The sequence below is a fragment of the Sphaeramia orbicularis genome, chromosome 4 (assembly GCF_902148855.1).
Source record: "Sphaeramia orbicularis chromosome 4, fSphaOr1.1, whole genome shotgun sequence".
Lineage (NCBI taxonomy): Eukaryota > Metazoa > Chordata > Actinopteri > Kurtiformes > Apogonidae > Sphaeramia > Sphaeramia orbicularis.
Window position 1 is genome coordinate 41,409,331 of NC_043960.1, and position 12,549 is coordinate 41,421,879.

The window sequence follows — 12,549 nt, forward strand, 5'->3', positions numbered from 1 at the left end:
CATCTACAACCATTAGATCTGGGGAAAGCGCTCTGGTTAGTTTTGATGATCTCAATATTGATTTTACATTAATTTGACTTTGGTGGTGTGTGCAATGACTGTGGAAAATGCGGCAATGCTCTAGTGTTTAGACAGTGTCTGGAAATTGATTTGCACATGGGTAAACATCATATCTTGAACATCAACAGGATACGAATCATAAAAGTAGAACGGAATGAAATCTTTTTACTACCTTTACTTTTCCACCCCGAGACAAAGGATGAGGACCACACTGGCTGACTGCTGTGGTCATGGAAAATTACACAGTCTGAGGCCACTGCCACTAAGTGCTCAAGGGTGAAACGGACTGATGACACTGATTTAGGATCAGTTTGCCTTTGCTCCATCTACACAGCAGCCGTCACTATTGCATAACCCTCCTGAGTCAAGTGAGCTAGTCTGTGGTTAGCTATAAATTAACATATTCTAAAAACAAAGGGAGGTGCTCAAGGCGGTGCTGTCTGAACCTCTGTAACATTTGGACATGGCAGAACCAATGACTCTCCTCGTACAGTCACTTCATCCTCACACCACTGTCAGAGATAATCTTACAAAAACCCAGAGCTTCGTTCACTGACAAAACAACTCACGATAGTTTAAACAACAGGTCTCTGTGTATCGAGTAGTCAGCCTCGTTGGTGTTTCTGCTCTTTTAAATTTGACAGAATTATAGATTTCTGTTTCCCGTAGGTCAGGTCAGATGCTCTTTGACACAATAAGCAAATGTTGCTCTGTTGTGGCATGAAAAATTAACACTTAATCAATAGCTGGAAAGCCTTTACATAGCCTCTGCCAAGATAACAAACAGTCATCTCAGAGACTGCCTCTTACTTAGCTCATCCTCGGGGAATCCCAGTATTGATCCTATCTGGGTCAGACATTTCTGTCAGTAATGAACGAACATCAATTCTTTCCTAGCATCACAATGTAATGTTAACAATTAGGTGACTTGCTCAAGTCAATATTTGTTTTAGATTCATCATAATCTCTGAAGCGTTTGTGTAGTACATTTTATAGACCTGCTTTTGTACAATGTGCTATAAAATCTCAAATAAATTACAAAAAATCCAAGGCATAACCTCTAAAATTGCAGTAGAGTATGTATGCATATTATGAATTGGGTCTCATTTTGGAAAAAAAATTAATAGAATCCTAGAAAAGGTTATAATTTTCAGCATTTTCATGAAGCTAACATTAGCTAGCTAGCAAATTAAATTAAATTAAATTAAATTAAATTAAATTAAATTAATGACATTCTTGTGGTTCAGACATGTTCTATACATGATTCACCTGCCATGACAAAAATGTTGTCATTAAAATTAAGTTACAATGAAATTGACACTTTGGCAATATTGTCACAGAACTGGCACCACTAGCTAGGTCTGACAAAGCCAAAAGGATGTTGTCTGGTTTACAGCAGAATCTGACTGAAGAATTATATTCACAGCATCTCATCACAATACATCCTTTTTCATGTTATAAAGTTGTTGGCAAAGAAAATAAACAACTGACTCCATCACTGAACCACTAGAACTCACTCTACATGCAGAACATTGTGAAATAAATCCTTTGCTAAACCTTCTCCACAGATGAAGTAACATCACAAGTATTAGAGTAAACCTTTTGAAAAAAGTGTTATTGATCAGTTGTCCTCAGATCATTCTTTTTAAAAGTGTCAACACATCAGATGTTGAGTTCACTGTATTCAGGTCTCATTTGAGTGAGCCAAGGCCTCTTTTTTGATCTAGAGCTAACATTAGCTAGCTAGCTAATGTTAGCTTCTGTTTGAGTACATCAGCTACAGCTAACTCAGTTTTCATTCCAGCAAAAAATCAATAGGCTAGAAGTTAGAAGATAGACATGACTGCTTTTGTGAACCTTCCCTGAAAACAGAAAATCAATTGCTTCAAAAATATTTTCAAAATGTGAGTATATATTACACTTTTATCATTGTAAAATTACATGCTAAGCTACAACAAAAAGCTCAGGAGACATAGCATCAGTAGATGAGGATTTAGTGGAACGCACATAATGCAGACACACCTCAAGTGGAATTCTAGCAAAAAAAAGATTTTAATACATGCTTTTTGTTGTTTATTTTTCCTCTTGTGTTGAAACTATTTTAGTTTTGTCTGTTCCTTCTCTTATGCCACATCACATCACATTAGCTTGCTGCCAGTTTGATTTTTGTACCCTTTGCAGATGTACGTGAAGTAGTTCATGAATTTGTTCTGTGTGCGCATGTATCTGTGATTTTTTTATTTTTTTATTTATTGTACGTTGCTGTGTGACTGTACTAATGCCCTATTTAACAGCAGCGTAAGAGGGCACGTGGAAGACAGCATCTGTCAGCTGATTCAAGGCACACACACGTGCATCAGTTATAAAAAATGTTGGTCGACCTCAATCGAGGCACCATGGAAACAACAGGGAGGAAAAATGTGCGTAATGACAGAGGCCATTTTTAGCAAGCCCAGAATAAAACCAACAAAACAAAGGTGAGAGGGTTTATGAAAATGTGTCATTTATCGTCCAAAGTCAACTTTCCCATCCTCAGTTGACTCTCGTAGGTGTCTTTGTACATAAAGCAAGTAAAGGCCTGTGCATACTCCAAAACAACAGAGACATTTGTGCTATGTGCTAATGCTAATGTCAGATACTGTGTGTGTGTATTATGGGCAAAATGCAGAGACTGAATTTCCCTATGGGATTAATAAAGCGGGTTAACTGTAGACCTTTTTAAACCACGCCCATTTCAAATTTCTGACCAATCACACAGTAGTTATCGGACACCACACGAGAAAATAGTTCTGCCAGGATGATGTGTTGACAAGTAGCTGCTTGTTATTGAGTATGTAATAATCTCAACTGCACAGATTTTAATGAATAAACATGTGATGCATCAGCACAGTGTATTTTTTTCCATTTTGGTAATTTTTGTTCTCATTAGGCTGGTATTGTTTTGAAACTGCCCTCTATGGTTTTGTGTGTTTTCGATAATGGAACCAAAAATCATTTGGCACTTCTATGTACATGAAACGACCTGGCACACATTAACAATACGATCATTTGAATAAACTGATGAAGTGGACAGATTTGTTTAGCAAATATGCAGGGTGGTCATAACATTTGATCCTATTAGACTTTGTGTTTTCCAACCCCACATGTGTTAGAATGATAAATCAGCCTCATCTAACCTCACCTCCCATGGCTATCGCAGACTGATAATGGACCGGCTCTCTTTAGGTTTGTAAGTGCAGGCCATTAAACCAACACATAGCAGTCTGGCCAAGCAACAGTCTCCGTTAGAAGCTATTTATTTGGACGAGTCTATTTGCTGTTCCAGTCCCTGAGCAACTGTAAAGGCTGCAGTATGATGGTGTATAGTGGGACCTATTTTCCTCATGCCCTCATTCTGCAGCCTCTTTACATTACCAGGGAGGATATCACTGGATACATTTTGAGGTAAACAGAGAGGCGTTAACCCTGATAGCACGCAATCACATCAGGCAGTACTGGAGAGTGCAGACAGGTGACAATTTACAAGAAAAACCTGATGTGAACCTGATCTCTTCCACAATAACAACGCCTCCATCCATTGAACATGAGGGCTCACTGTGAATGGTTTGATGAACGTGAGCTGTAGGAATATTTTTGGTCTGAGAAAGGAAAAAAAACAACATTGGTCTTGTGTTTCACAGTGAGAGAGGTTCACAGACAGCAACCAAAGATGACCTTAGGCATAATTCTGACACTGTCAAAAATTTAGGGTGAATCAGTGACAAGCAGTAGGAGTTCAGCATGAAATAGTGCATTCATTTATGCAACAAGTAAGTTTATATAGCTAAAAATACTAACCTTGGTCTGCCAATCAGATGCTTTCACACTCTTGCACACCGAAGGCCAATAAAATTAATAAATTCAATATTTGTGGGAACACCTTTAACATTTTTAGGCCACACATTTGCCATGACTTCATTTTGATAAACTTATGCAATGTCACAATATTTCAATCCATAGTTGCAGTTATTTTTGCAGTTATTACTTAGTTATTTTTTGGGTTATTTAAGATCTTGTATTGATGTAGAGATGGACCACTGTGTTGTTTTGTTTTGCTGTGTTATTATGTCTCATGCTCTTGAACCACTCTTTCACAATCTGATCCTGATGAGTTCTGGTTTTGTCATCTTGTAATATGTCTAAAGAAAAATATCCACATAATATAATAATCCTGGTCATACTTTATATCCAGGTTCAGCTAACCTCATTTTATGGACACATGTTAGTGAACCTAGACCTAACCAACTGAGCCAACCCCAGACTGTAACACTGCCCCCACAGGCTTGTACTGTAGGTACTCGGCATGATGGGTAATAACTTCATCCACCTCAGTCTGGACTCCTCAGACTACATAATCTTTTGGCATTCCAAAGTGGGGTTGTAAGAAAACATCGATTCCGCAATATATCGGAATACTTCATTTTAGAATACTGTCTCGATATTAAGAAGTACTGTATCAATATTTTCAGGGATTTATTCAAATGCAGTTCCATTTTGTTTTTTAGTTGTCTTTTTTGTTCATACTTTATCTATTATTATTTAACACAGTTTTATTAAATAATGGTTATTTGAAGTACCCTAAAAGCACTTTGTACAGTCTGAGAGACGGATGTTAGCTCCTTTGTTGGGATTGCACAAAAATAACGTTATGCTGTTGGATGATTCAGAGACTGTCCACTATATATTCTATTCACAACTAATAGAATATGAACATTTGAGCAGGATCTTAAACTGTAATATGTCTCTGAAACATGATTTGGGTTTTTGCAGAGGAAGGTTTTGTGATATAATACACACCCCTATTCCAAAGTCCAAACACTAAGTCTTTTTTTTTTCAAAATGGTAACCCAACTTGGCTTGTTTTCGTATAGCATGAACAGGTCCATGTTATCTTCCTCCCCTGTGACTTGTATCAAACATACAAATATCACTTTTTTAACAGTATAATCATTAGCTTAGATTCACTATTACAACAATCAGCAGCACAGGTAGACACCATATACTGACGATGTTTTGCTCTTGTACATTTACCTGCATCTATGTCATACCCAAGTTTATTATATCCATGTTGCACAGGAGCCTTTAGATTATGTCCACTAAAGGTTTGTGTGTATAAATACATGTACAAACTCATTGCACTCGCAAAAAAAGGTACAAACTGATTTACTAACAGTACGCAATAAGGGTTGTGTCTTTCAAAGGTGCAAAATAGGACAATAGGCAAAATATCCAGTTAGTACGTTTGCTGCAATGAATATGCAATATGGGGTGTTTATATTCAATTGTGTGTGTGCTGGGGGGAGAAAATATAAATATATTAATTTCCCCCACACAGAGTGATTTATCAAACCCGAACGCAATTTTGTTCATAGAAACTGCGTCTATATTTAACACATCTCAAAGGGAGGTGCAAGCGGTTTGGATGTGTAATTGTGCACACATGGCTGCAGTTATTGTTGCAAAAAGGAGACTGAAACGATGAAACAAGATACAGAAAACACATTTTTCACCCTTGTGTCAACATTTTTGGAATGACGGAATAATAATTGAGATGTATGCTCCCCCCCTGCTGCCCAGCAATGCCATTTTAGAACTTCTAGATCAAGGGTGCCCAATCCTGGTCCTCGAGGGTTGGTATCCTGCATGTTTTAGATGTGTCCCTCTTCCAACACACCTGATTCAAATGATAAGCCTATCATCAAGCACTGCAGAAGCTTGATAACGACGGTCAGGTGTGCTGGAAGAGGGAAACATATAAAACATGCAGGATAGCGGCCCTCGAGGACCAGGATTGGACACCCCTGTTCTAGATGAACTAATGGATGACTTGGGGCCAGTCAGAAGGAGGAGTCATTCAATACCTTCTATGACAAAACTCCACACAACATTAACATTTCTTTGTGTCTGGATCATTCCAGCGCACTGTTGCCATTAGTGCTGGCTTATCACAGAACTGTTTTTCAGTGTATTGTCTCCATGACGACAACCACTAGCGCACGCAAAATCCTCTTTTAAACCGGGCAGTCTCCAAGACTTTGCACCTGTTGTTATTCGCACAAACAATCTTAGTAAATCACCTACAAACTGCGGTTCAGCTTCACATGCAAAATTTAGATTGCGCTCACAAATTAGTACACACAAATCTGGATCTTTGTAGATCCAGCCCTAAGTACTCTGCTATACTGTGAATTAATGACAGTGGATGCATACCTTTTAATGGTATTATCTAATGGTAGATGATTAGTTATTTGGGACAGTAATGCTTCTTTCGGTAAGGGATTACTGAAAGCAGACTGTTGATATTAGAGTTCATGCCATATAAACACACTCATCCTTTTAGTAAATTGAGGAAGGGTAGTTAATTTCAGAAGGGTTTTAAATGTAATGGCGGACTATGTAATGAATTAACCTAAGCAAACTGACAGAGGTGATAATGATTGTGTACAATATGTAGAAGTCAGGGGTGATTAGGGGTAGTTTGTCAGTGAATATGAGTGAACAGTGAGACTGTAGTGTGTGGATCCTCATAGATTCTTCTTGTATTTCTCAAGGTGGTGGCTGTTAGATCAGCAGAGCAGGATGAAGCACATGCCCGAGTACACACAGCCAGACTCATATGTGCCTATTAACTCCAGTGTGGAGTGTGTTGTCTCTACTCTTCTACACACAGTCACACCATGATGCACATACCTACACATATATTCACTGTCATAACAGGTGCAGACTTGCAGACGCGATGTGATTCCACAGGAGTAAGACACACAGCATACACTCACACACGCACACACACACACACGCACACAAAAACAGGCATGGAGACAGAAGAGATGTGAAGAAACACTGAGCCAGCCAATCACACGCTTTCACACAGAAGTAAATAGTAAATAGTAAAAAGCCGGAGAGCTCCCTCTTTAATCATCTGCATTCCTTCACACATTTTGCTCTCTTGTTGTTGCAGCTTGCACGGAGCATTGCTGGGATTGGATTGGCACGCTTTGGCTTGCTCATCCCAGTGCAAATCTGTGCGACAGAGGGAGAGAAACTGAGAGCTAGAGCAGGAGGAGGGGTGGCAAACAGGCTATTCTGTGGTTCAGTCACATGGGCGTCCACGAGAGGCAGGCAGACGGAGAGCAGAGAGCCTCTATATGGGTTCAGCCACACACACACACATACACTCAACCTGTGAATATGCTGGATGTTTGAGTTAGTTGTAACAGTCGCAGCTAGATTGTCAGCATCAGTGTTACATTTTTGCCTTTAGATAAAAAAAAAAAAAAAAAAAAAAGAAAGAAAATGTCCAGCACAGAAGCTTAAATATTCTGTCAGCCTTCACGTCAAACCAAATAGGCAGTACATCTCTTTGGTGATTTGATTTACTTGAACAAAAATGTAAAATACCATAGAGAATATTCCCCCATTTTTCTGTCATTATTTGTCAGGAAAAACTTTCCCCCAAAGCTATTCTCAAGCTTTTAAGATTTTTTTCTTTTGCTCGATAAGATTATGTCCTTACAAGTCTGCACAGAGGAAATTCGGAGATTAAATTCTAAACTCATTGCACATGCTATAAAGTAATGACTTAATCATGCAATTGCTTAGTGTCAACACAACATAACATAACATAACATAACATAACATAACATAACACAACATATGTAGCATGTATTAGCATCAATGTGGGCCTGCACAATGTAAGATAAACCTGATATGCACTACAGTGAAACAGTATTGCAATCACGATCCTGTACAATGAATGAACTAACCACAGTCACTACTAAATTGACACCCCTGGAATTGTGGGTAGATGGCATTTTAGGCAGGGCAACATTGGATCTAGCCTCAAAAAAAAAAAAAAAAAAAAAAAAAAAAAAGAGTACTTTAAGTTTAAATTATTCAGAAATATTGAATTGAGATGGTAGATGTGTTTTTGTTGTTGACTTTTTAAAATTTCTTTATTTGTTGTTATTATGGTGTAAATGCTCGATGCTGTACACATTTAAGTTGATGTATGCAGTGTATTAGTTGAAAAGGATAGGCAAAAAAATAAGCTTTTGCTTCTAGCCTATTCCTTTTTTGGTTTTTATGTTTATTACAATTGATGTACTGAGTACAATGATTGATGTAAAACCAAAAATAAATTTATTCATTCATTCATTCATTCACTGGGTTACGTGGTATGACTGTATAGCCCAGAGCCCCCTTAGATAAGTCAAATCCATAGGGTTATAACCATGACTTGATTGCATGACATATAAATAAGGTGTTTTTTCTCGTTCTTTTCAAAATAAATAACCACTCTGTTACAGACTGAGAAGAGTGATGTTGATGCTCAAGTAGGTCGGTGTTGTGTGCTTCTGAATTACATTATGGTTCTGGTGCCTCAAACGTTATATGAATTTACAAGTCTAATAAAGCTACTAGACTGAGCGTCCATTTTTCTTACTTTAAAGGCGCTGCACATGAAAATACTATTTGTATACAGTCATACAAGAAAATACATATAATTATTTCAAGGCTTACAGTTAATATAGATAATTAGATCTCAGGAGTATTGTTTTTCTTTTAGAGTCCAGATTATTAAGGGCTTTATGGAGCTGAAAATCCAAAGAATTTAACTGATGCGTGAACAAAAACTGCCTCATAAATATGTTCCAGGAAAACAAGAAATCACTGTAAAGCACTGAGTCATAGTTCAGTTCATACTGTCATAGAAATGGTTCACTGTTAGTGTTTTTCTTTTAGTTTTTGATGCTTTAATTATCCAGCACCCAGCAACAGTATTCCTGGGTTATTATGAACACTTTTTTTTCTGTGATGTGACAAACTCAGAGCATAGTATGTATTTGTTACTGATTTACGCAGACTTAAAGCCTAATAGATGTGCAGCAACAAAATCTGTGTGAGTAGAACCACACAGTTGCCTTGTAATAATATATTATGCACTTGCTAAATCAGTAGGGGAGCTGTTGATTGACAATCCCCGCCACTGCCACTTTGCAGAGTACCCATAAATGAACAGGAAAACAATAAGTGATCATATAAATAAATCACGCTTTCTATCTATAGTGTATAAAGGTATAAATATATCATCGTCTGCCACTTATGTTCCTATCCTTTTGTATTATTTCACAACAGTCAGGCGGTGTTGTTGCAGTTGTAAATATATCTGCATAAATTCCGCCATCTGGGCGGCCGACTTGGATCTTACTTATGATTATAACAGAGAGAGAACTAATCAGCCTGACTCTTGTGCTGTCTGAAGCCCTCTCTCTTCCCCTCAATCGCTCTCTTTCCACTCTTTCATACCGTCATTTTGCGTTCCCTCTTTCCTGCCCTCCTTACCCCTCCATCCCTTATTATGCTGAGTGTTATACATCTGTAATTATGCATCTATTTCAGGCCTTCCTGGTGAAAACAGTCCTCTGATTGCCTTTCTCCACAGCCTACATCCTGTTATTAGACTAAAAATGATCACAACATAGCAGATGTACGACTGCTGTATGTGTGAGTTTTGTTTCCACATGTGATGTGTTGATGTTTCATTCTTTTTCTGTAGAACATTTGAGTTACGATAATATTACCATTGTAGAGTTTAAAGTACAGCAGTGTACCCTTTCCAGTGAATACTTTGCAGAGCTGATTTTTCCATCGTAGTTTAACCCTTTAACCCCTGAGTCAATATTCCAGGTAAATGTGCTGCTGTGAATTTGCGTCTGTTTCAGTGTCATAAAAGCTGCTGTGAGTATGTGCTTGTGTTCCTTTTCTTCAGTGGTTTTGTTTTATTGCGTGTTTTAGGGTCAAGACAGGATGAAATAACAGAAAAAGTCAAAGAGGAATTGAAGTTTTACAGGTTTTTACTAAATTAGGCACTCATAATGTACATTAATAAGAGATTTGGGATGTTGAACATGAACTGTAAACTGTAACTGAAGAAGTATTTCAATTTTGGCCCAGTAGTTTTTGTTTTGGGGCTCTTTTTCTAAAACTGTTCTGCTGCTTGAACTCCAATAATCAGGTACACGGTCAAAACTCGGTAAAAACATAGTAAAAAAAAAAAAAAAAGGAAAATCATGACAGCACTGCAAACAACAGTTAAAACAAAAAAACACAAGGAAAACGGTGTAGAAAAAAAGCCCAAACTGTTTATTTTTATAGTGAGTCAGTCTCACTCACTGTTCTGTGTTTTGCCCCCCATTACACAGGTAGTGGGAGGTGCACTGAGCATGCTCAGATGTCGATGGAATGGACAAGGTCTCTTCTATCAGCACGTCTTGAAATTTTCCCTATTGAGCAAACGGTTGAATTTTTAGGAATATTTAAAATAAATGATACATTCAGAACAAGCACCACCGACACATTAGGGGTTAAGGGGATAAACTCTCAGTACATGTGTTTATCTCTGTACCCTGGTGTTCTGCTATTAGATTGCCCAGAATGTAATGTATGCCCAGTCCAATTCAGCAAAGTGAAACTAAACATGCACCCAGTACACAGGGGTCCGTGCCCTTGTAGCTCGTCTGCAGATCCTCCAGCTGACAGCCTTGTACTTGTGTTTGACACTGTTATTACATAATGTTGGACTGCCGCGTCCATCCTTTGGGATTCATCTTTGTCACCGCCAGCGCTAATGATGCTGAGTAATGGAAGCTCTCTGACTCGCACACAGACTAACACTGCTGTCTCTGTCTCTTTTCTCTTTTCTGTCACAGACGCCGCTGCTAAGAAAGCCTTCATCACAGAGGTGAGCCACCATCTGTCCCTGTCATAATCTGCTCTCTTATGATGCTCTCTTTAATTTCTTTTTCCTCATCCTCCACATCAATATCTCCCACTCCTTTGGTGGTGCCAATTTATTAGAAAGGCTAATTACTTCACTGCTCCTTCGATATTCATTGTTAACCTTTTAAACACTAAAGTCACAATAATCTGACAAGCAACATAACTCAAACAGCAAAGTTCCGGATAGAGTTCCAAATCTTGTTACCATCTCCCACCAATAAATGGCAGATATGTGTCCCTTCAATACTAACACCATTTTAGGGTATGTTTCTATTCAAAGTGAAGAAGAAAATCCAGTTTAAAGGTGTGGTCCCGAGCTAGTTTAGTAAGTAACCAAGTAAAGTTTATTCAGTTTTAGTTTTGATAGATAAGGACAGACTCGGCTACTCTACTGCTTGGCTAAAAATCTACTAAAACTTACTGCATTTTACTTTCTACTAGTCTTTAAGTTCAATTATTTTAAGGATAAGATGACAAAAAAACAAAAACGCAAAGAAAACTTCCATGTAATTATGTTCAAAATTCAATTTTACTAATAGTTATGCAATCCAATATGTCCGCCGCCCTGTGATGTCATAATATGCAAAGTAAATTTACCCCCATTATAAACTTTGGGTTATTCCCAATATTTTTCTCATTTACAGTATACCTTTATCTCTAACCACTTCCAAGCTACAGCTTTTTGAAATCTTGATATCATTATTAAATTTTTTTGAAAAAACTCTCACGCTCAAGGGTTAATATTTTGGTTCATATTCATCATTGAATGTGTGATGCCTCTAAAGTGTGTAAAGATGACAGCATCTGAAAGTGTAGTTGGACTAAGTATTTACACATCAGTTTAGCTTGGACAGATTGACTCACACCATTTTAAAACCTTCTAATTTATTAAATCCCTCTAAATCCATCTGCCACTTTAGCTGCTAGACAAAACAGTATTTGGTGTAAGGACATTTTCAGAGCTTTGCCAACGAAGAAGGTCAGTGGAGGACAGTTTTATGGATATAGATGACCACTAACAGATTATGTGTTACCATTCAAAGAGAGACAACATGAGGAAGTTAATATATAAAAGTGTTTATATTCGTTCGTTTTAGTTAGAGTTATAGTCCATCCCTGTGATTTATGTTTTCCTTTTTCATCTCCTCCCTACCCCAGAATAATACTAATGTGACATGTATATAACTCTGCTGGAAAATTGTAATGAAAATAATAATTGTATATAGTATTAAAATTTGTTTTGAGGGGATTTAAATAAAAAGAACTCTCAGCAAAGATCACTGAAGTTCACGTATTTTCAATTTAATGGAATTTATGCATCTGATTTTTTTTTTTTACAAATTGTTCAGTCTCATCTAATGCTGTGTTGTTATTTGGGTGAAGGAGGTGAAGTTCCACCAATGAAACCCAACCCACCAAACCTCACATCAAAATGAACACCTGGTCTGTTCAGTCACAATCAGTTCATAGCATCAAAGCTTGAAATGGGTCTCATGTGGGGACACTGTGTCTCTTCAACTCTTTTCATATTGAAATAGCTGCCGTTAATAAACAGGTGTGAACCCTCTTGTCTCCTCAGATGCCCTCATCCTCAGGCCAGCCGGGTCAGGGAAAGAAGATTGGCCACAGAGGGGTAGACGCATCAGGGGAAACTACTTACAAGAAGGTAAT

At 37.8% G+C, this 12,549-nt stretch overlaps 1 protein-coding gene across 4 annotated transcripts in view; it reads left to right on the top strand.

Moving 5' to 3' along the window:
• pip5k1ca (phosphatidylinositol-4-phosphate 5-kinase, type I, gamma a) overlaps positions 1-12,549 on the top strand; it is a 70,517-nt gene that overhangs the window by 13,713 nt on the left and 44,255 nt on the right. For 3 of the 4 annotated variants that reach the window (XM_030132301.1, XM_030132302.1, XM_030132304.1), the window contains exons 2-3: positions 10,809-10,840; positions 12,458-12,544. In XM_030132301.1, coding sequence (XP_029988161.1) covers positions 10,809-10,840; positions 12,458-12,544 — 119 coding nt within the window. Of the gene's footprint in view, positions 1-9,569; positions 9,604-10,808; positions 10,841-12,457; positions 12,545-12,549 lie in introns of those variants that run through there. The other variant, XM_030132303.1, reaches the window with a different exon arrangement.